The sequence below is a fragment of the Euprymna scolopes genome, chromosome 27 (assembly GCF_053919585.1).
Source record: "Euprymna scolopes isolate OS-2025 chromosome 27, ASM5391958v1, whole genome shotgun sequence".
NCBI classification, from domain to species: Eukaryota; Metazoa; Mollusca; class Cephalopoda; order Sepiida; family Sepiolidae; genus Euprymna; species Euprymna scolopes.
Window position 1 is genome coordinate 66,407,975 of NC_136508.1, and position 25,498 is coordinate 66,433,472.

A 25,498-nucleotide genomic window follows, 5' to 3' on the forward strand; every position below is an offset into this window, starting at 1 on the left:
TGACCAAAAACTGATCACATCGATTTTCCCAAATCTCGGTACCCTGTATATCAAATTTCGAGTCTGTAGACATAAAATTGACAGAGTTATTGCGTAGGGAAATGTACACAGACACTTTCACTTTTATATATATATATATATATATTGGAGTCAGTTTTGTTTATTTTCAGTCACTTTTATTGCAAGTGATTTCTTTGGACCTCAAATTGTGATGGTCATTCAAATAAATTCCGTCAAAACTATTTTTCACTTCTATATATGTCCGCAACTCTGAACGTGTTACACTGACACAAGAGAGAAAGTACTTGTGGCTCAGATGTGGCATCAGAGATATTTGAAAATTATAGGATCTAATTGAAATCTGATCAAGTGGACAACGATCTGCTTCACTGAAATAAGTTATTGATAGACCCTTTACGGGCTTAAGCGGCTGTGCAACTATATAATGCACTGAATCAGCAACTTAGCGTGGTCTCATAAATTTATTTTAACTCAGTAGGGCCTTTTTGGGTTGAAATAAATTTACGAGATTAAGTTTTTGGCTGTTTTTTTTTTTTGTTTTTTTTTTTAACTTTAATTTTTGCTCTGCTATGCATTGAGCCTTCCCCATTTAAGATTGCTCTATCATTTACAGATATAACATGTATATATATATATATATATATATATATATATATATATATATATATAAAAATATACTTAGTTATATTTTTTGGAGAAAAGGATTCCAGCAAAGTGCTCTATCATAAGGAAAAATTCTGATAACAGCGTATTGTTTATCTTTTTTATTTATTTACTATTTACAGAAAGTTTATATGAAGTTAGTCATCAGTACCGTCTGTTTTAAACCTGATAATAGGGGACCATTTTAGATACCCAAATCAAGCTCTCTTCAGCCGATATTTATCTTATATATATTATTCCAGGTTAATGTTTTCCAGAGGTGAAGCAATCAATGAATTTTTAGCAAGGTTCATAGAAAAGTGCTCAGTACCAAAGTAGAGGAAGATAAACTTTTTATTTGCTTTACATAAGCATTTATATGTTGCTACCCATTTATGGGCATATTTCAATCAGCCAGTTACAAGTAACTAGAGAGCTCTTCAGGCAATATCGTCTGCAGAGGTCTCTTGTTACTTGCAACTGGCTGATCGAAACATGCTCTTGAATGTGTAACGACATATAAATGCTTATGTAAAGCAAACATATCATAATTCCCCCCCCCCGTTGTTTATGTAATAATTTAAATTGTTCAATATCATGCTTCACTTTGATGGTTAAATTTTGTATTTCTATTTGGGTCCGAAGCATTATGGATATTTACCTTACCTCTCTGCGAGGCTTAGATTTCACAAAAACAGTTGTTACTGTTGCTATGGAAGGCGGTATGGAACCTTATCTGGATCAACTAGAAAATGTTAGCCTGGAATTCTCTCACCAGTTCGTGCACGCCGAGCCAAACGACAGGCAATAATTTACCCCCTCCTTTACTCCCCAAGGGAAAAAGGTTTGTTGTGATTGCATTGTCTACTGTTACTGCCTGCTCTCCGAATGAAATACTCCTAACTGGACAGACAAAAGGCGAAATCAAAAACAAGAACTAAATTGTAAGCAAAATACATTTGAGAAACTATTTTCAAATCTCATCTTCTCATATCTTAAGGTTTCTTTTATTCAGTTTAAATTAAAAGTACATATTCTTATTTTTAGATAGGCAAAAAGTACTTTGAAGATTTTTTGTTTTTGTTTTTTGAGTATTCTGTCGAGTAATAAATTTAATTGTAAATTTTAATTTAGTTTTAAATTCTTTTCTTTATATATATATATATATATATATATATATATATATATATATATATATATATATATATATATATGTCTGGCTACATTATGTAGCCAGACTTTGTGGAAGCATCCTGTAGATTATATAACTATATATATATATATATATATATATATATATATATATATATATAAGCTTACATGTGCAGATCATGATGTCATAATCATTATATCACTATCACCGTCTTGACATTTAAAAATGAATCTTAATTTTTCGACTGTATTTCTCGCAGTTAACGCGTGTTGTGTGGATTTGTTCCTTGTTAATGAGGTCAGAGATGGCTTTGTTGTCAGGGGTTTGAATCTCCCAACCGGCGGTAATTGTGACACCCTGCACTGATGATTCCTGAAAGGATGAAACACTAGTGTCTGTAGGTATAAAAATACAATTATAATAATAATTATATATAACTACTACTAAAACTAAATATTAACCATATATATATATATATATATATATATATATATATATATATATATATATATATATATATATAACAGTCTTAGAAGTTTCTTTAAAACCTTTAAAACTAGGCACCGCCAAAAATGGCCGCAAAATCAAGTTGTTGTTGTTTTTTAAAACGAAATTACATTTATTAAAATCCATTATTTCTGAGTAACTTTTTTTTTCCAGAAAGATAAAACCCTGAATTTTATTATATAGAAAACAGAATAATTTAAAACTTTTTCTACTATTTTTAATTCAATTTTAAATGTTAAATTTTCCCAAAAAGTTAACAATTGACATTTTTTGTCTTGCACAAAAAACGTACTTAAATATATAAAAAAAAGGGTTTTTGAAATAATTTATTTATTTATTGTCTAACTAAGATTTAGGATGATTTTCTAAGAGAATATGCAAAAATATTATAATATAAGTACCTGAATTTCAAATAATTCCACTTATTCATTTAGGTAACCAGATATTTCGCGTTGACGTAGAGTTCAGATCGACTCTGTTTACGTTTTCGTTTGATAAAAAGCAAACTATGGAAGACCAAACAGGCCAAAAAAAAATTATTTTTCAGTGACAAAAATTTCAATGTATTATTAAGCTGAGGCTGGCCAGTACCAGATGGGTGACCATTTGTATACGTTTGGTTTTTAATGTGTATGTGTGTGGGGGCCAGGCTCCCCAAAATGGGGGGGGGGCAATTTAAAGCAGAATAAAAAAAAATTATTTCAGCGCGTTTGGTCCACCGTAGTCGAAAGGCGGCAAACGTTTTCAAACGGGATCGAAAAAAATGATGCTATTTTTAACACAAAGGGCACAATATTTATCGAATTTTTTTTTTTGGTATCGATTATTCAAAGCATGCCCTGTTTAATAATGGTCATGCATTATTCGGCTCGCTAAAAAAAAATTGTTAATTTATTCATCAAAAATTTTAAAATAGCTTTTTTCGTATAAATATTAAAATTTTTTTTTTTGTTTTGCTTAACTTAAATTAATTATTTTACTTAACATATTCACCGAATTTCACACTTCAAAACTCAAAAGCGGGATAATTAAACACAATCGAAGTTCTGATATTCAGACGTCAAAATAAGGTATGCAAACAATTTTTTTTTTTTTTTTTTTTTTGAATCTATAATTCTGTCCCTTACAACAACACAATATGTTGATTTCAGTTTCAGATGATTATTTTAAGCATATTTGTTCCCACTTCAAAACAAGGGGGGGGGTTGTAAGCAAAAAAATATATATATATAAATATCGTTTATGAAAAATAAGTACACTGTTATAAAGTTCATTCTTCTAATAATCGCTGAAAATTTCGTATTGATCAGATAATTACCTGATTTTTGGTAGATTTTTAAAAAGACGGTCCGTCAAAAAGTACTGACCTGCCCCCCCAGTTTTGGCGGTGCCTATTTAAAACTATTTAAACAAAAATTATCTTTTGTTGGAACGTTATTTTGTCAGTAAGTCAATTAATCTTCCGTATCGTTAAATAGTTTTACTTACATGAACAAAGAATAGTACGAATGTTCTTAAAGGGATCATCAGTTGTTTACCATGAAACACTATTTCGGGCATTTAAAAACAAATATATATAATATGTATAATTCCTCCCTACATTGGTAGAGTTCTCATAAAGAAATTGCCGACAGACCACCTAGCCTCAGGCATTGCTCAGTAGGCAAAACTGGTTCAAGCTCTTGGACTCACTGAAAAGATGTTTACATTGTTGACATCTAGATTTTGCTTACATTCGGCAGGGGTAGAGGCATAGATTGTCAACTCAACCATCAGGTTTCAATCCTGCCCTGAAGCACTTGCTTGTCTAGCTGCACTGATGAGTTGTAAGCAGTTAAACAGTACTGTCTGTGACTGACTATATATACAATGTACATACATGCATGCATCAGGGCTCTATGGATGAATTTATCTTAAGTTGACCATTGACAACTAAATATTTTTTGTTTACTAGCCAAATAGAAAAGTTACTCGCCAAATCCATGTGCTTTTTGGAATATGACATCTTTGTTCCATAACGAGTACATACATCATAAAGATTTTTTGAATTTTTTTTTCATAAGTATAATTCTAAATATGCACCAAATTTTATGTTGAGATTTTATATTTCTTCAGACATTTTTTGAACAACCTACATTAAAAAAAAAAAAAAAAAAAAGACTATATTGTTCTATTAACGTTTTTATTGTTTAAATAATTTGACTTTGCTCGATGTATTAAAAAAAAAAAAGTTGAAAACATTTTTTACTCAGTGATAAGCTTTGGAAGATTGTCGGTGAAAAAAAAAAAAAAAAGAAACAATCGACAAAAAATAAGCGTTTCATTATTTCTAGTCGCCACTTTGAAAAATCACTCACAAATGCGACTGTTTCACTCATAATGTAGAGCCCTGTGCATGCACAAGACATGTTTACGTGAAAATAATTCAAAATATTAGTTGCAATAATCTGTTATTGGCACAAGTCATTCATGACAAATGTTGCAATAAATGTTGCCCATCAATAAAGAAAATTAAAAACCAAAACTGTCAAAACAATAATAAATTTGTTTTTAAGAACATAATTTTCCATCAACAAAAAAACAAAAACAAAAATAAACAAAAAAAAAACAAACTCTTAAAGAAATCTTTATTTAGTCTTTTGTTCATGATGGTAGTCTAATAGAAATTATTCACCCTTGTGTTCTTCACATTCTGTTCAATGTGTTCACATCTACGAACCGAAGCATTCTCATGTATTCTTTAAATAAGGTTTGTGCGAAAGAGTAAACTTCAATGATAAAACGGGCATAGGGATGCTGCATTGCAGTGATGGGGCAGAGGTTAGAGCTTGGTTGATAGTGTGGGACATTAGGTTGAAGACTCTTTTTTGAACCCTGTCTAAAAAGTAGATGCATGGACTCATGTGGCAACAATACTCCATGCATAGGCGAATGATGGCTTTGTAGACATACAGAATACTGACAGGTGTGAGGATATTTCTAGCACAGTAGAGAGAGAGAGAGAGAGAGAGAGAGAGAGAGAGAGAGAGAGAGAGAGAGAGAGAGATCATCTTTTTAGCATCAGCCTTGGCAATGTCTTCAATGTATTTGTCCCAATCCTTCTTTCAAATTCCACTATTTTCTTGACTTTCCCCTGCCAACTGATTCTGCAACTTAAACTGTTCTACATTTACTAATCAAAGCATTCTTATCTATTCTTTAAATAAGATCGAGTTGAAAGAGTAGACTTTAATGGCCATGTTCAAGGAATGGATGAGTTTTTGCTTAGCAGATGTGAAATAGTTGAGGTAGCAGATTTATTTCACAGGAAAACATGAGAGAAAGTGATAGAAATGGATCTGAGGGATAAAGACCTGGCCAGAAATAGGTTACTTACAAAGTTAATTTTTTAAAGCCATCCAGCACATGTCAGTGTGTAAATAATGAGGATAAACTATTTTGTAGTTTAGAGTTAGATGCTTTTTAAGATTTCAGGAATCCGAGTCAAATGTTTCGTCTTGCAATAACTGTGCGCAGTTGTGTAGAAAATTCCAACTGAAGATTAGATTTCCAGGTAATATGTTCAAAGCAAAATAATTTTTGACTAATTTTAGGAAAATTTGCTTATTGTTTTTAACATAAAAAGGTCATGTAATGATAATTTTTTTTTTTTTATCTACAGATTTGTTTGTTGCAGCGATGGAAAAGTCTGCACAAATCAGTGTGCAAGGTATGCACTGCAGCTCATGTACCTACAACATTGAGATCAACATATCTTCTCTGAAAGGAATCAAGTCGATTAAGGTGAGGACAGTTTTATATTACAGGCAGATGTGACAATCTGCATTTTTTTTTATTATGAAATGTTGTACAAAAGTTTTGGTTGATTTAAGGAATTGAATTGTTTCCTAACATTGTTTTTTTGTATGTGATACCATTTCATGTAAAAATTAATCTTTTTTTAAACTATTTAAAAAAAAGGGTAAATATTTAAGATTATGGTCAGAGCAAAATGTGATTATGGTCAGAGCAAGATGGTGACCGAACATGACCTAAGTGTATGGTCCCAGATATAACCTTAAAAAGCAACATCAGTGGTGAGGCACCATTTGGGGTTATGGGGAATGTGGTTGACCCTTAGTTACCATTGCTTCCAAGTCCACTTTGATCATATATGCTAGGGCATCTGATGCTAGCATATCAGGTTGTTTGAAGATGCTGACTTCCTAATTAAAAATGCACTAGACATTAATGCTATTGTTTTTTTACCTTTCCTTTTTCAAAACTCAATCATGTTCTGCAAAGTCAAAAACAAAACTAGCAATTTTCTTCTACAAAACAACCAAACCAAACACCATGAATAAATATTTGAAGCTATAAAGAACTTGAAGCATAAAAGCGGTTTCTAAAATTAATGGATTTGACATTAACTAGCCAAAAAGCATTGATATACCATAAAACAAAACAGCCAAACAAATGTTGTGTTATTTTGCTTATTCACCATAAGGTTGACATATTTCAATTTAATTTTACTCAAGTTACATCTGCAATACTAAATGGATTTTAACTCAAAATAATTCCTCATTTATTAATCTATATATCTATAAAAGTGAGAAAGTGTGTGTACATGTGTGAGGATACTTCTCAATCTATATACTCAACGAAATTTTCAGCTACAGACTTGAAATTTGGTATATAGGATATTCGGACATGTGGAAAACTTTTTAATCGGTTTTCATCCGGAAAAAGGGCTGCTAAGGGGTCAAATGGAAAAATTAGTACTGGGGGGGGGGGGTCATCGGATTTTTATCTGTTTGTCAACTGTTTTATGAGGTTTGAAAACACTTTTTGAAAGTCGTGGCAAGCTGGTCTAATGGTTATCGTACTTGATTCTTTAGGTTTTGGTTTCGATTTCAGCTCAAGTATTTTTTTTTTTTACTTACAAGAAGTGAACTATTTAGAAAAATAATACTCACATGCATATGTCTCAGTTTCTTTCTGTTTTTTTTTCTTTTCACTTCATTTTTTTTTTTTTTTTTTTTTTAAAGAATTTAACGTCATATTCAATTCTGGGCAACACCGGGTACATCTAGTATTTAATAAAAGCAACATATGCCAATACAGAATTTTTTCCTTGCATTCTTTTCTGGCCATGATCTTTAACGTTTGCCAAAAAAAATTAGATAATGATTTGAATTAATTTTATCTTTTAAACCAAATGCATGTTTTTTTTGGGCGGGGCACAGGGGCTTGATTTAATTTTAATTGGAAGGATTTCGTTTACACTTAATCTAAATTGGTGTTTTATAGTCTAATGACAAAATGATGTGTAGAAGGTAATTTGGTCAGTCAGAAGTAAATGCTACTAGTTTATGCACTTTTTCTTCAAATATTTCAGAATTTAAAAGTCGCCTTTTATGCCCTGCAGGCAAAAATTTTAAATCAAGTAAACAAACAAAAAAAAAGACTGAAAATGAAGGATAATATATTCATATTGCGTTGCTAAGGAAATAAATAAAGGTAAAATAGTTTAAAAAAAAATAAGAAAGAATAATGGTGCGCAAAAAAACAAAGGTTGGGTGCATATGCAACATGGAGGTAGTAGTAAGAAGGGAACTAATTCTAAATAGTGATTATCAAAAACTGAAAATCATTGAATGATTGTCTTGGTGTATATAGATAAAGTAAGAGTATAGATGAAATAAGGAGTGAATAGTTCTCCCACTTTTAATGTAAATAAATCATTTACATTACAATGCTGTAATGATGTGTAAAAAGTAATCTTGCCAGTTAGAAGTAAATGATGCTAGAGTTTATGTACTTTGTTTCCAATCATTTCAGAATTTAAAAATAACGTTTTATGTCTTGCCAGAAGAATTATGTAATTTTACGTGCCTATTATTCACGTTAGTTTTACTTGATTTTGTTTTAAGAACTCTTTTTTTTTTTTTTTTTTTTTCATACACAGCCTTTGTTTTGGTTTTTTAACTCTTCTACAAGAGTCATTCCAAAAGTGAGACCTATTTTTTAACTAAAAGCTAAAACATTGAAGAGCTACAAAGACCGTAGTGTTATTAAAACGAGCAACCTTTTTTATTCCAAAATTTGTTTTTCTACATAGTCACCATGATTCTTAATGAACTTTAGCTAGCCTTTTTTGATACCCTGGTCATAAAAGTTTGGAGTATGCTTTGTTACTCTGAAATTGGCGAACCTATCTTCTAACTGTGCTGACATCAACTCCATTGGCTTTGTAAACGTTCAACAGGCATCAGCGAATGTTGATCCGTTCAATTTTTTTCTGCATGGAGGAATTCAATGACACATTTCCATTGCTTTCTTAGAATCTCATACCGTTAATATCTGCAACAGAGAGATGAAACTTTCAGATCTTGAATGCAGAAGTTCAATCATCATAGCAATGCAATTTGTAATCCCATCTGATCCATTCAGTCAGAATTAAAAATGGTAGGCATTACTTTTAGAACGCCTCTTATATAATTTTTATTTAATAAATTTCAAATGATGGCATGGCACAATAAGTAACGTTCATCAACGTTCACTGAAAATACTAGGCACCGGTTGATAAAAAATGGTAAATTTGGATACTCCACGTTGGTAGAAATTTACGGAGCGTTATCAAAATTTGTCTTTGGCTAACAACAAATGTGAAAAAAAAAAAAAGAAGAAAAAAAAAAAGGTGGACACAACAAGGAGCAATAAACAGACGCAAAAAATTAAATTGAAAATAATTAAATTATTAAATTTCTTTCTTTTTTTTTTTTTTTTTTTTACAAAGGAGTCATCACTTATCAAGGCCCAGAGGCCACTCAAGGATCAGGGTTAATGGGTATACATTAGTCAATGGGATTATAGCATAGTAATCAGAAGTAGTGGAAATTTTGTAAATTGGATTACTTAGAGGGAAGGTTCATCAAGAACTTGTTTACGTTGGACTTGAAGACAATCAAATTGTAGTCAGCTGGAAAGCAGCCAAACGGAAGAGAGTTCCACAGGCATGCAGTTCTAAGAAAGAAGTATTGTTCATGGAATCTACATTTAGGTTTAGGCACAGATAAAGAGTGTGGGAAATTTTGATAGTGGTTTTGGCTAGATGAGTGTTTTTCGTGGAAGTTTGGCGAGGAAGGAGCATAGATTGAAGCTCAGACGAGCACTTGCGATGAAAATAACGATAAAGCAGAGACAGGCTCGCAACATCTCTTCTGTGGGAAAGAGGTTGCAGGGCTGAGAAAAGGGCATCCCCGACTAAGCTATGAAGTCTATTTTGAATTCTCTCAAGGTAGGATAAGCTACTTCTAGTAGCTCCTACCCAGATGTGGCAACAATACCATAGACTGAAGCGCAGACGAGCACTTGCCAGTTTTATTACTATAAAGAAATAAAAGCCGTTGCTATTGCTTCACAAAGAATGATTAACAAAGTTAACCAAAGTAACAACTTTTAAAAATGAAGAAAAACATAACATAAAAAGGAGAGTCTCTATATAAGAAACAAATCTTTAAAAAGAGAGCTGAAACTTTTAAGTTATGAATGCATAAGTTCAGTCATCATAACAATGCAATTTGCACTCTCCTCTGATTCTCTCCTGCAGAATAAAAAAAAAAAATAATAGGTATTACTTTTAGAATGTTCGTCATATTTTCTAATTTTGGGCAATGTAGTAAGGTCATTGTTTCAGCCCCACAAGTGGAATAGCCTAGGTCTGTACTTCAATAAAATGTTATCATTTATGCTTTATACATAACATTGTCATTAATAAAATAAAATTTATACATGCATGCGGGTGTCTATGCATGCTAGTCTTTTACACACTCTCCACTTTTCATGAATGACTCTTGATCATCTCATCTGCTTAGATGAGACAAAGCTTTCTATGCATGAAAGACACAAGGAGACATTCGCTGAGTTTTCTTCAAGGTTTATTTGGAGATAATAGACGAGAGAGAGAAACTAATGCTATATTTTATTGAATTACTTAAACTTTCTAAATTGAGAAATGAATGACACAAACAGACAGAAATATCAGTAACATTCACTGAGATTATCAGTTTTCTACATCATTGGTGGCATTTCCTTCGCATAGTCTTGTGAAGAGACCTGATCTGAAAACTTTAGTTTTCTCTTGTTCAAAAATGTGATGTCATTCATCATATCCTTATCTCGTTTGACTCTTGTTTTGTCTATGGCATTCATCCATCTTTCATTCAAACCAAGGAACAATTATGTTTTATAGACTTGAGTTATCATCATGCATGACCCTTGTCAAAATTCACACTTGCTAACTTAATTGCTATTGACGTAGCATATGTAACACAACTGTTTTTTGGATAATTTGATGTTGATTCAATTATCATTGTTATGATTTAAATTGTATTATTTTTGCATGACTCTCTCACCTTTGAAGAAGCTGAGCACCACAGGTTGTAACAGTCCATAAATTTACATCTATTAGAATTTGAATCGTGGAGATGTGCTTTGGAAATATTGACCAGCTGTTGATCATTTTTATTTTATTTTATCAAGCCAGTTTAAAAAATTTTTTTTTTTTTTTTAAGTTTTCTTTTTTAGAGATTACAACAGGTGTTGATAAAGGAATATTGATATGATAAATGTCTGTTTCAATTGAAATGTTAATATCAGTGTTAAGTATGTGTGTCAATATATGTATGTATATATATATTATAAGACTCAAAGCGTCTTGCGTGAGCATTGAAACCATCCATCCGGTTTACAGCTTCCGGTTTGAAAAATTCTGTGCATGCATAATAAAATAAAAACAAAGCTATGAAAGCTTCTTTTTTTTTTTTTTTTTTTTTTTTTAATCGCCAAATTTTTTGCATTCAAACATGCAAATAAAAACAAAATTGAATCTCTTCTGCTTTTTTTTTTTCACCAGCATTTTACGAATTTTATTTGTATTTTTCATTGCAGGCTGAAATCGTTTTTAAACAAAAACAAAACAAATATGCTTACGATTTAAACTCTTAAAATCTTTTCTATATTCTGTAATTGACAGTTTGAAGACGTTAAAATTATTCAGATCAGCTTACCCAGTCGTTGAAACTGTGTTAATAAAAAGAAACTACCTAACTATCAACACATAACATCTAACTTTTTTATAAATGGAACATAACAAAAAATCGTTCAATAAGTAACTGTTACCAAAGGTAATAAAAGTGATATCTCATAGTTAACTGGTTGGTTAAGAAAAAAAAACAATGAAATTAAAGCCGTTTAAATAGTAAATCCCATTTCTAACTGTAATGCAATAGCAGTTACTTTTCTTATGTATTTGCTTAAGTTATTACGATGTAAACTATTTTTGAGTCTTTTATTATTACATTACATCCTGTAATTGGCAGTTTAAAGACGTTAAAATTACTTGCAAATGTTTACTAATACTTTGAAGGTTATGCAAACAATAGACTTTTTAGCTTGTTAAAAATGGACAAAAGTTACAGCTGTTGACTTGTGATAAGTACTTTCGTTAAGAGTCTCACTTCTTTGTTTATGAAGCCATTCGGCTGAAGTGACATCACACAAATTTTAAGGTATGGATGACCAACACTATATATAATGTAACTTTTTTTTTTTTTTTAAGCAAATATAAGAATAAAGTTTTGGTAAAATTTTACTTCGTTTCCACCTTAACATTTTCCTTTTAAAATGACAACTTTCATAGATTTTCGAGTATGCTAAAAACGAATATCACATTTAAATTTTCCACAAGTAAGTAGTTTTCCGGATATTAAGCAATGTAATTCCTTCTGTTAAAAGTGGTGACCATTGTTGTAAGCAGAAGCGTGCATATTTTTGGCATAATTAATATACTCCCTGTTCTATAGCTGGCCATAACATATACTGACCCAATGAATCACGGGTAGTCTAGTATATGTTAAAGATATTATGGTTGAAAGACCAGACGAGTGAAAAATTGATTTTAATAAACATTTTTATCAATAAATAGAAAACAAAATAAAATATTCTCCTTCAGGAAATACAGTTTTCTCTTTTTCTTAAATGTCATGGTGGAGGTAACACCCAGCACGTCCTCAGTGGTTGGAAATTGAGGCTGAAAGATGTTAAAATGTTCAATCACAGTGTTAACGTTGGTCAAACGCATGGGTCAATAATAGGAAATCCACTGTTTGAAAAACACTCCATTTAGTGACCCATGGGCATATTCAAATAACTATGTACCTCATATAGAGATCAAGTGTTAGCCCCAAGAAGGGGGTCCCTTGATATTTGAGAACTTCGACTGAAGTAAAATAAAACAAAAAATATTTATTGTACAAGTGTCTTAGATTTGCAGAGATACTGGAACAATAATCTAAAGGCTATTTATAAAATTCATAGCACTATGGAATTTCCGTAGAAAATTGAGGGATTGGATTCTTCTTTAGATAAACACCGCTCGTCAATGTTAGATTTCAAAAATGGAAGTCAATAGATTTTTACTCTTTAACCTGGATGGTAAATACTAACAAAGACTTCAAACTTCCCATATGTGTAAAGGAAATAAGTTTGTGTTGTGTATTTTTTCAATTGCAGTGTTTATAAAGTTCATAGCACTATGGAATATTCAAAGAGAAAGAATATTTTTTCTTTTGAAAAATATGCTTCGATTTCTGATAGAGCAGGTTCGATGATTTAAAAGTTGAAATCTGCAGTGAAACCATTTCAGCACTGATAATTGACTTTGGAGTATCTACAAGATATATTAGTGAAATTTTATTTTAATCGTTTCGTTTTAAATCCTTATTTTTTCATGTCAGGTATTTATTCAATTTCCTTACTCTTTTTGCGTATGTGTATGTGTAACGTTATGCACGTAGACCCAACATTTTGTAGTCTCAGTCGCAAATGAGACAAAGAATAGGAAATAGCTTTTATTATTTTTTTTGTTTAATTTTATTTTATTTTATTTTTTTTTTTGTAACAAGAAAATTTGTTTCCGGGTACTTCCCAAATAAAACGTTATCGGACTCTTTGACCTCTGTCCTCTCAAACATCCTCCACAACTCTAACGTGATCATCTTTAACATACTCTCGCCTTTTTTTTCTTTTTCCTTACCGTGACGTCATTTTGCACACGGCTCGGTTTTTGCATATAGCTGCCGTACTCTGTTACACACACACACACACACACACACACATATATATTTTGGAAGCAAGTCATTATTCAAGCACGTCTGATTGAACATGACAGAGTTATTCTTTTTTCCGATTTTTTAGATATCTTTTCCATTCGCCGAGCAGTCTTTTTTATAACAGCTGGCATGGTGTATAGAATGGCACCCAAAAGTTTTTGTTCAGCCATTTTCTTCTCAAGCACTTTCTATCGGTGCGTTCGATTATCATCAGGAGCGATTGTTGTTACTAACAATATTCTAATAACTAACAAGAAATTAAATAAATAAACTATAAAATAAGAAAATCGAAATTAAAAATTAAAATAATTCGCCCCTTTATAACCAATGAAAAAAAAAGGAAGCACACTATGAATAGACCAAGCCTCAAAGGAAAAGAAAAGCGAAAACGACAACAAATACAATCGCTCCTGATAATAATCGGACACACCGATAGAAAGCACTTGAAGAAAATGGCTGAACAAAAAACTTTTGGGCGCCATTCTATACAACATGCTAGCTGATATAAAAAAAAAGACCGCTCGGCGAATGGAAAAGATATCCAGAAAAATCGGAAGAAAGAATAATTCTGTTGTGTTTAATCAAATGTGCTTGAATATATATATATATATATATATATATATATATATATATATATATATATATATATATAGTAATTTATAAAATACATATGGCGATTAAGCTACACTGAATATTCTGCGTTTCATCCAACTATAGGATTCGTCAGGCTTATGCGCATAAGCCTGACGAATCCTATAGTTGGATGAAACGCAGAATATTCAGTGTAGCTTAATCGCCATATATATTTTATAAATTACTAACTAGCTCTACCTACGTATTGAGCACTTTTGAAGTAAATACTTAAAGTTTACGCATAAATCTATACTTTCGTATATTAAATTTATGTTAATAAATGAAGTAGTTATATATATATATATATATATATATATATATGTGTGTGCGTGTGTAGAATCTACTCTTCTTCACCCTAAACAAGGCATATAGCCATTTGAAACATAAGGGACTACTTTTTAGGATTGTGTCTAACAAAAGACCTTGGGGGGTTGAGCAGTAATATGTCTGGAGTATGTACGTTGAGGGGTTAATGAGGTCATCAGAGCACATTCCATTAAAATACTGGTAAAATAGGAACTGGGATGCAAAATTTTGGTGATAGGATAGGTTTGAGCTTATCTGATAGTGTGGGACGTATTAAATATGAGAATTTTTACGCTGTTGCAATGGCATTCATTTTGGTCTGATTGAGTTGGCTTTTTCTTTGGTCTTCACCACATCCTGAACCACAAGATGGTTAATCAGTTGCGATTTCATCGTTGAAGGCCGACACGTGAGCTTAAATCTTCCTTAATGATCGTTGTCCTCTACTGCTCACTGATATCCTAGTGTCACCTCAGCAAAGAGGTCGGAAAGCTTATGTTACAATTTACTCACTTCTTTAGATAATAAGCTGCATGCTCAAACCATTGAAGACATTACAACAAGACATGACAGAGAATAATTTGGGACATGGTTGACCTGATAATGGCAAAGAATGCAGCAGAGACAGTCATTGTCTAAAACTTCCAACTTTAGTTCGTCGATCTACATTGGCCATATCTCATAGTCATAAGGGAAGATTAACTGGACTATAGATTGATAACAAGTTCCTTTGGTTAAAATTAAGGTATGCTGACACCACCACAAGAACTGTTGGTGATATACAAAGGTAAATCTAGCCACCTCAGTTCAGTCATACCCTGCCTAAATGGAACACTGGTGAACCTGAGGTAGGCAAACGAAAGCACATCTTCTAAAACGTCATTTAAGCTTCCCAATATACTAGAGAAGAGGGAACCTAAGTCTTTGATGTGTTGGTGTGCAGCTTGTTCTGCAGAACTTGCGTCTTGGCTCCATTTGACTGCAGCAATTTGATGTTGGCATAAACCATGCTTGTTCTTGGCCTTCGGGACAAGATCAAAGTGTAGTATTCTTCAGATGCTGCAAGCTATGACTAGCAAAGACCAGATGTGGGGGCAACCCCACATGCCTGACCATTAACCAGCTCCCATTTCACACCTCTCGGGAGCTGGTCCCCTTTTTCCCTTCCCCCTCCCTTCACTCCTCACATTAAAAATCGGCCTTGTGCCTAATTTGCTCGGTGAGGGAGCAAATAAATACCATCTGTTCTGCAGATGCTGCACTTAAGATAATTTGTACCAGTCAATGGAGGGGAACCCCTCTATACTGGGACAATTATTATTTTTGGTAACCAGAGTGCCCCCTTTTTGCCTATTTTTAGGGGAGCTGGTTTTTACCCCACATTAAAAACGGCCTTGGGCCTAATTTGCTTCGGTGGGGAAGCAAATAAATACAATAAACCATGCTTACACCCTGGCTCAACTGCCGTCAGCTGATAGTTTTGTAAAGTATGATTAAGGATCTAGCCAGTGGGGTAGTTGAAGGGAGTTGGGAATAGCGAACATGTTTTTTGGATGCTATTCTTCAGTTGTGCTGGACAAGTTGAATAAGACTATACTTTGCTGGTGTATATGCCTTCATTTTTTAAAGATCTGTTAAATGGATGTCATATTAGTTTGAATATATTAAGTTAACAATCTTGCTCCTCTGGCAGCATTTGAAAAAATATTTTCTTAATAAAAAAAAATATTTGAAATTTTTTTAAATCACCAAATGCTTAAAAGACTTGTGTATTTAAGTTACTACTTTGGGTTTCAGTTCCAAGTTCAGCCTTGAAGATTCTTCTAGTCTGGCAAGTATTTTACTTTTTCTTGCTTGACCGTTGTTTACATTTTATCAAAACCATTCCATTTTGTTAACCCGACCTTTTTATTGAATTCCGAATGAACTCCCATTATTATAATTAACCTCTTTTTTTTCTCTTTGATCGTCAAACAATGATGATTCCACTCCTCTCTCGTACCTTCCTTTTTTCGTAAAACTCTTTGTATTTATGAAAATACCTTTCTTGATCCTCCCGACTAAAATTTGCATTGTTTTAGTAACTAGTTTCCCTGCATGAATCTTCTGTAACCTCCTCATTGACTAAGAGATATTATTGAATTATTGGCTTTACATCAAATAAAATGTATTTGCTAAATGTTATCTGTGTCAGTTTTAAATGGATACATGGAATATAAGATGTGTTATCATAGCTATCTTCTCGATACTTCAAAATAACAAACATATAAACAACAGTTTTTTTTTTATATATAAATTCAAACGTATAAAATTAAAAAACTTGGAAACAAGCAAAATAAATGTTCTGTGGTAAATTCCTTGTGATGATATAGTTTGTTGAATATTTTGGGTGTAGTAAATATGGGCGTGATTATCTACAGCAAGATATGTATAACAGTGGCAAGTAAGTGTAAAATGCTTAATGATAATCAGAAACATTCAACAAGGAGTGACTTAAAAAGAAAAAGAAGGAATTGTGTTTAAGTGTCGACCATCAGAAGACGATTTCATTTAATATTACAAAAATTTACAGAAAAAGTTCAGATAATTTTGTGAGGAGGGGGGGGTGATCACACATTTTGCTAAACATTTTTTTTTTTTTTATACTAAGAATTCTTAGTAAACTGCATTCCCTCTATGACTTGATCCTACTCAAATGATCCCCAAATGGCTTCAAAAACTTATTTACAAAATAAAAAACAAAAATACATTTTATATATATATATCGTCAGAACAATAGGGGAAATTAAGAAAAATAAGATACCTCTTTAGGCTATGACATTTCGAAGCTAAATGCTTCTCATTGCGTCATGAAAAGTGACAGAGCCCAGTAAGTAAGAAAGCAAAACTAGATAAGTTTGAAAATGATATTAGAAAAAGGCGAGAATCGAACCTAGTAGGCAAGTGTTAAAAGCCTAGGAATGCAGATCGATTGACATTGTTCTCGCAAATAGCTAAATATTATTTATGTCAGAGATAGATAATTAATTTAGAGATTCAGTCAATTGTTCATTCTTTTAGAAATAACTGGATATTAAATATGTCAGTTAAAAGATGAGCAATACGAGTTTATAAATAATGATTAAAAATAGGTTAAATATTGAACAATTAAAACTGGGAATTCTTTGTTTGCCAAAAGTGTTTGGGCAGACATATGTAAAATCCTTGTGAAATTTATTCACGTGGAACAGCGTGCCTCTGACGTCACAAACAAGGGAGATTCTCAATATATTGAGATGAGGGTTTGAAGTTAGAAGAATCAGAATCACAGTGATAGTCAGTTAGAGACGAGAGTCGGATAGCGACTTCGTGGAACTGATGCCCTTAGAGGCGAAGGGGGAGAAGAGTAGACCATGCAGCTATACAAGCTTGAATTCCTGAGTCATCAATCGGCCGGCTGATGAATAAAGAAATCACCATCTATATTTTGTAACTGTTTGTCTTCGTGTCGTCATTTGAACTGAACGGTGAATGTGTTTTGATTATCATCTTAAATGAACATTGTATAATCCCCTTAAAGTAATGATTCTCTCCCTCTGATGTAAAAGAACTGTATTACACATTCCTTCAATAATGAATTCGCATCTCTCTCAGCTCTGTTATAAATGTCTCTATCATCCTTTGTTCTGAATCCCCATTATAATTTGTCACAAATATGACCCCCCTCCCCGCTACACAACAATCAGAGAAGGGTTAAAATTATACAAAATGCAAATATTGATAAAAACTGACTTTATAACATTTGGATGTGAAATAAGAATCAAGGAATAGGATAATATGGTAAGAAATATTAAAAGTACAATATATAAGAATAGATCGGGAGGGTAGTATACATATAGGTAATAGTAAAATGAAAAATATGGGTCACTATGAAATAATGGGAATCATAAAAGAAGAAAGGAAAAATAAGGAAGATGAATGAGAAAAAGTAGGAAAGGAGATAGAAAAAGCAAATAAGGGATACAGAAATACATCTATAATATAAATCTCACCTGTCTGTTTAAATTATATATGTATGCCTAAAACATTTGACAGAGGCAACGGATTTTCACAAGATCGGTATCGTTTTGAAGGTCGACCCTTCGGACAACAAATATCGAAAAATTGGCTAAAAACATTAATTCCTTCACCCTCAACTGGGCACTTTTCTATAGAGAGGGGTTGCTTTTTTTGCCGATATTTTTGAAAGTCATCCCCTCTTTTCGATTGACCAGCCTTAATTTAAACCTTTGTTACTTTCTGTTTGGCGATGGACACGATGGCAAAGACATCACTTTTTTTTTTTTTCACATTTTTTTCCTCCTTCGCGGTACAGGTTCAAGCCCAACTGCCTACTACCACTTTTTTCTTTGCTCAAAACACACTTCCAAACATCCGGGCAACGCTGGGTACCCAGGGTAGTATATAAATAAAACAATCTGAAAGTAAAGAAAATAGGATCCAAGAACTTTAAAAAATATATTTGGATAAAAAAAGACTTAAGTGTTCAGAAATAAAGTAAAAAATAAAGTAAAAATAAAAATATTATACTTGTATTGTATTATGCCAGAATGGTCAGATGGGAGTTCCGTATTGTATGATATTTCAGGAAAATTTTCTTTCCTCAGATGTGTTTTAACGTGCATACAGGCTATTGTAAACATTTATCATAGATGCAAGAAAGAACACAATGCAAATATAAATAAATATTTTTTTTTTTTACATAGGCATCACCACATTATCAAGGCCAAGATGCCACTCAAGGATAAGGGTTAAAGAGTGTACAGTAGAAATTGGACAATATAGTAATCATTAGTAATGAAAATTTGGTAAATTTGATAACTTATATGGAACGGCTCATCAAGAACTTATTTACGTTAGACTTGAAGACAACCATATTGTAGTCAGCCGGAAAGCAGGAAAACGGAAGACAATTCCACAGGCATGCAGTTCTAAGAAAGAAGCTTTGTTCATGGTATCTACGTTTAAGTTTAGGCACAGATAAAGAGTGGGGGGAATTATTGATAGTGTTTACAGCTAGACGAGTGTTTCTTGTGAAAGTTTGGCGAGGGGGGACCATAGATTGAAGCTCAGTCGAACACTTTCCATGAAAATAATGATACATCAGAGACAAACTCGCAACATCTCTTCTGTGAGATAGAGGTTGCAAGGAAGAGAAAAGGACATCTCCTACGAAGCTACGAAGTCTATTTTGAACTCTATCAAGGCAGGCCAAGTCCTTTCTAGCAGCTCCTGCCCAGATGTGGCAACAGTATTCCATCCTTGGACGTACCTGGCTCTTATATAGATAGAGAATAGCATCAGCAGTGAGATATCTACCGGATCGATAGAAAGATCCCACCATTTTTCCAGCGGCCTTGGCAACAGATTTGATGTACGTGTTCCATTTAAGATCAGGAGTAATGGTCAAGCCAAGAAGCTTGTCAAAACTTGAGGCCTCCTGAAGACGAGAGCCATTCATTTCAATTGATGCCAGATGTGGATCAGAATGTTGATGATGTAAAGAGAGAAGCTTGGTTTTAAATGCATTAAAAGTAACCAGCCACTCCTTTCCCCATTGTACTACATGCTCAAGATCAGAGGAGAGAGAATTGGAGAGAACTTGGAGGTGAATCTGCATAGCTTATTCTACCATTATGTCTTAATTCACTTTAGTTTGTGTTGATCTGTTTACATCTGCATTGTATTGCTTTATATAAAATTTCTTTTTATACACAACAGGCAATGCTTCAAGCAAACTATATTAACCTTGAAATACATGATGTTTCTGACTTGTTGAGATGAGAATTGATAATTTGTATTATTTGGATTACTGTTCTCATACAGAGTATTATTTGCACAACTGATAAAGTACTAGGTAAAATTTAGTTGTAAGTGATACTCTTCTGAAGGTTAAAGGTTCAATCCTCAGTGCGAGCAATATGAAGAATACAATTGCGAATTACTTAAAACTTCTACCTGATCATGGCTGACAGAATAAGAGCATGCTATCCCTGTTTGAAATTCCTTACACATTCCCGAGTTCAGCAAGATACACCTGAAGAAAGTCAGAGGTTACATCAGCTGAAACGTTCTGTGAATAATGCTCAAGAGTGGAACAGTAGTCCGAATAGTACATATTAATAATATTAAAATAATATAAATAAATAAAATACTTAGCATAATATAATAATAATGATAGAAATAAATATTATATATGATACAATCACGTTGACACACCGGTTCTCACCAGATCACCAAAGTTAAGCAACGATGAGCCTGGCCAGTACCAGAGGGGTTACCATTTGGGAAGGCTAGGCACTGTGTATATTGCGTCGAGTCATAGAAATTTCCAGGTTGGTATCCAAGGGCGTGTTTAACTCATTTGGGAAGATGCACTCCCGAATCAAGATGGAAAGCAAGGGCGGGAAACTACCGTCTTGTCTTCCCGAGATTACCATGGCTGTACAATTTGGGGAGCTGTGGTCGCTGATGCTGTTAAAATGGTAGGGCAGTTGTTAATAATTAAATACGAATTATTAATTCTAATAATTTAAAAAAAACAAAAAAAAACATGAATCATGATGGGGAGTGCGAAAATTTGAAAAAAAAAAAAAAAATCCCCTAAAAGAAGGAAAAATAAACAAAATGTCTAATGGGGTAGGTTAGTAAGGTTCTCCCAACCTTTTGCTAAGTATTCCCCACTGTTTTCCAGATGATCCGGAAACAAGCAAGTCAGTCTCTAAATGGGAGTAGGGGTTTTACTTGGATTTTAATCAAAATTTTAGGATTTGGCATTTGTTTCTTAAAGGGAGGATATTTTCTTGAACAACAACAATAACAACAAAAAAAAAAAACAAGATAGATTTTTAATGGGATTCACATGTGGTCATTTGAATGTGCCCCCCCCCCTCCGCCGGAAATTCAGTGGGTTTCGATTAAAGCTTCTCCATAAATCGTGTTAAAATGCAAGACATTTTTTTTATCATTGTTATAAAAAAAAATGTTTTTATTAATTTCAAGTTACTTAAAACATCAATTTGTATATAAAAAAAAAAGTTAAACATTCAAAACTAAAACAGTCGCTTAAAGTTTTTTTTTTCCTTTTTTGAGAATCTATAATTTATTAAAATAAAGATATTGATAAAACGGACAACAAATAGTGAATGAACAAGATAATAACAGCGGTGGAAAAAGTGATAATATTCTGACTTGTGTTAAATACGATCTCTCGGAACAACGTCAGTTCAAATATGTAAACATGGGCTTGAAAAACGACAATGTTATGATTTGGAATGCAACAAGGTTTAAAGGACAAAGCAAGCTTAAAGTTTTATGAAATCGGTATAAAAAGGTTAAAATATTTTCATGCGGATTTAACAAAGAAAAACGATTCAAAATAGCGCCTGTCTTTTGGAGATTGTGAGCACTGGTTGATTACGAAATACATATTTCTTAAATCAGGATAGAATGTCTAATTAGATGATCATTATTAAAATTTGAAGATCAATGGGTTCATTAATGTATTTATACCATTAAGTCGATGGCTTTGTTTTAAGGATAGAGGTTGAATATGCTTCTCTTGGTGGAAATCAAATTTGATCTTTTTCTCAAAGTTCAACTATGGGTTTTAGACGATTGACAGCATGTCTGGGTTGGCAGCTTCCAAAGGGGGTTGATGAAACCTTCATTTGAATAAAATCTGTAGATTACCTTTTCTAAGTCCAGAATATATATGGGGAAAGGTGGCCATTATTCCATGCTGATGTTATCATGTGGGTGGTCACATACCATATTTGGAATTTCTAGATAGAATTAGTTCAATAAAGCAGGGTTTCTCAAAGTGGGCTCCATGGATCCTTGGGGCTCAGTGAGTGAGGCTGAAAGGCCCAGGAAACCTTTTTTTTTTTTTTTTTTTTTTTTTTAAAGAGGACCAAATGTTTTATATGGAAAATTAAATGGCTGCAGACATTTAATTTTTAATCTTTTTTACTGGAAAGATAGATAACTACAGGTGTAAAGAGTTTCAGGATGGTTCATATAAAATAAAATAAAAAATTAACAAAAAAATGTAACAACTTTTAATTAATTCAAAACAAAAAATGGTTGTAAACATTATCATTAGTTAGTGCTAAAATTTGGAATTAGTGTTTTTTATATTTATTTAGAAATAATCTTGTTAGTGCTCCGTGAAAAACCTTTGTCCTGCTCAGGAGCTCCATGGTGTCCTGAAGTTTGGGAAATTCAGCAATAAAGGATAGGAGCAGCAGTCAAGTAGTTTAATTCATGCAGAACTATGCTTCCTTTGAAGTCTTAGACAAAACGGTGTCTAAGTCTGATCAAATTCTAAGGTGCAAGAAAAATATTTAGGAAATCTGAAAACTTCATTCCTTGTTAAAATCTCAGCGTCCAGATTTTAGTTAATCACATTTTATCTTTGCAGATTCCAAGGGAAGAAAAGAAATGGTAAAGAACAGAAAATAGGTATTAAAAAAAAATGTTAAGAAATTTATAAAAGAAGTTAGTCCTTTACAAAACTAAACATAAATACTTTCTGGATCAGGAAGTCTAATTATCAGAAAAATGGAAACTTATATAAATTATAGTCAACTAGTAGGGATACCTGACGTTGATCAGGTGTGGAGAGGTGGGGATCAAAACAACAGTTCAGCCAGGATGGATAGAAGTTGTATTATTTATTTGCTTCCCCACTGAGCAAATTAGGCACAAGGCCGTTTTTTAATGTGGAGAGAGAGGGAGGGGGGAGGGAAAAGGGGACCAGCTTCTGAGAGGTGGGAAATGGGAGCTGGATAGTAACTGTTGGTCTGTAGGGTGATCCCTACATTGACCAAAGTCTGATATGTGGGGTTACCCCCACATATGGTCTTTGCTTGCAGTATCTGTCGGAACAGATGCTACACTTTGATCTTGTCGAGTGTTTAAAAAGAAAAGGTGATCGTGGGAGGGGGGAAGTGTTAAATTTAAAAACTTTTTTTTTAATATAAAAACATGTTGTTTGTACTGTGATTGCTTGAGGTATTACGGTCTGTGAATTTTTGATTAGAGAAAATAATCATTTTATACCAAACACTTAGTTTAAAGCAAACTTAGTTTTATTTAAAGTTTTATTATTTTAACTGACTTGAGTGAAATTCAAATTTATTTTTTTATTTCGACGAAGAAATCATCTTTGCTTAGTTTACGATTTTGCTTTTCCTATAATCAATTATAAAGTTTAATTAAAGTACCGAAATATTCCAGTTTTATATTGTAAAAATAATAGCTATTTTAAAAATATACACACATGTAAATTTTCCAATCTTATAAATAAACTTCTTTCCAGTTAACAAAAAAAAAAAAAAACAACCTTTAAGAAACATACATGTGGGGTTTGAACCTACAGACCACATCATGCAAAAAAATAACAACAAAAAACCCCATAAATTTTCAAGTTTTATACAATTCTTTGCAGTTGGTGCAAAAAAAAAAAAACAAAAAAAGTCAACTTACCCACAGTAGAATTTTCATGGTCCGTTGTTCTATCATTGTTGCTAAGCGACGACATGGAAAACATGGCTTTACCGATGATAGAAAAATTAAAATAACAGTTTCGATTATCAGTAATTATCAGGGGTATTCTGAGACAAAACTTAACTAAGATCACTCCCAGGCTTGTACGGTCCTGAATATGACCTTAAACTATATCCAGTGGCCCCAGCTTTGGGGAGTGTGGAGCCACCCTTTAATTGCCATTGCTCCAAGGTCCACTCTGACCCGGAGTGGTAGTACCTGTTAGGGTCCCAACTATGGGTTAAATAGAAACGGACTTGAAAACAACAAATATATTCTATTAAAAAGTTTTTTCTTCAAAATCTTTGGATACTGCATTAAATAACCTGAAAAAGGTTGATATGCCGTAAAACAAAACTAACCAAACAACCAACCCAGACTTGTACAGTAAAGTTCTGTAAATTTTAAAGAAAATCTGTTCAGCCATTTCGGAGTATATAAGGAACGAACTCACGCACCCAAACAAAGTGGCATTTATATAATTGTAGAGATATGAGTCTGAGTTAAGGTTTCTAGTAATGTGGATACAAGTTAAGAACAATAAGAATTGTTTTTTCTTATCAGTTATATTTTAAACATTTGCAAAGATTTGAATTATAAAAGGTAAAGAAACACTTTGTATTGTTCTTATTTTTATCGCAATAACACCACTTGTATTTATTTCCCATTGTTTCAGCAGTACTAACACTTTTATTCATATTATTCATACACACGCACTCTCACATGCATTTACTCACATACACATACAACGATGCCTCTGTTATGTCTCGAAAGACAAAGGATACCCAATGTAGGGAAGCTGTGCATATATTTTTGAGGCAAGGGTTGCGCAGTCTCCAACCACACCTCTCTTGAATCGGCACTGCTCAAGTCCAGTGGCAAGGAGAAGTCCAGGACAACGGGAAACAATGCCGAGGTAAGCGGAGAGCACATACAGCACTTAGAAGTCCCAAATGGTAACCCATTTGGTACTGGCCAGGCTTATTGTTGTTTAACTTTGGTGATCTGATGGGAACCTGTGTGTCAAACGTGATTATGCCGTATAAACATGATTGATTATACATGTATACACATAAGGGTGTTCAAAAAGTCACTGAAGGGTTTTGAACTTAAATAGATTCTTTATTTTTGATGATATCTTTCTGTAATTTTAACATAATCTGACTAAGATACTGGGAAATTAAAACAAAAAAAACAAAATGCAAAGTTCTTGTCCCAGAGAGTAGCTCTAAGTTCAACTTTGTTTTTTCTGATGTTTATCATAACAGCCTAGAGATATCTCGGTTGTATTAGGGGTGACAGGCTAAAAACCTGGGTGTGCAAAGTTTTAATTCAGTTTGCTCCACAGAAGCACTTCCATCAAACTCACACCTGACTTTATGTTTAACCTCTTAAAGAGGAGATTAATGAAATTATTGATAATAGACTCCATGATTTTCTGTTTCTCCGTAGCGCTTTTGACATTGTTTTTCCTCCTTTTGCTTTTCATTTTGTA

The 25,498-nt window shown here is 32.9% G+C and overlaps 1 protein-coding gene across 4 annotated transcripts in view; it reads left to right on the top strand.

Moving 5' to 3' along the window:
- LOC145248886 (copper-transporting ATPase 1-like) overlaps positions 1-25,498 on the top strand; it is a 379,604-nt gene that overhangs the window by 213,460 nt on the left and 140,646 nt on the right. For 2 of the 4 annotated variants that reach the window (XM_080110653.1, XM_080110652.1), the window contains 2 exons: positions 5,985-6,106; positions 16,213-16,246. Coding sequence is in view for 2 of the 4 variants with exons in the window: in XM_080110651.1 (XP_079966777.1) it covers positions 6,002-6,106 (105 nt within the window). In the remaining 2 variants the exon portion in view is untranslated. The remainder of the gene's footprint in view (positions 1-5,984; positions 6,107-16,212; positions 16,247-25,498) is intronic. The other 2 variants (XM_080110651.1, XM_080110650.1) reach the window with 1 other exon arrangement.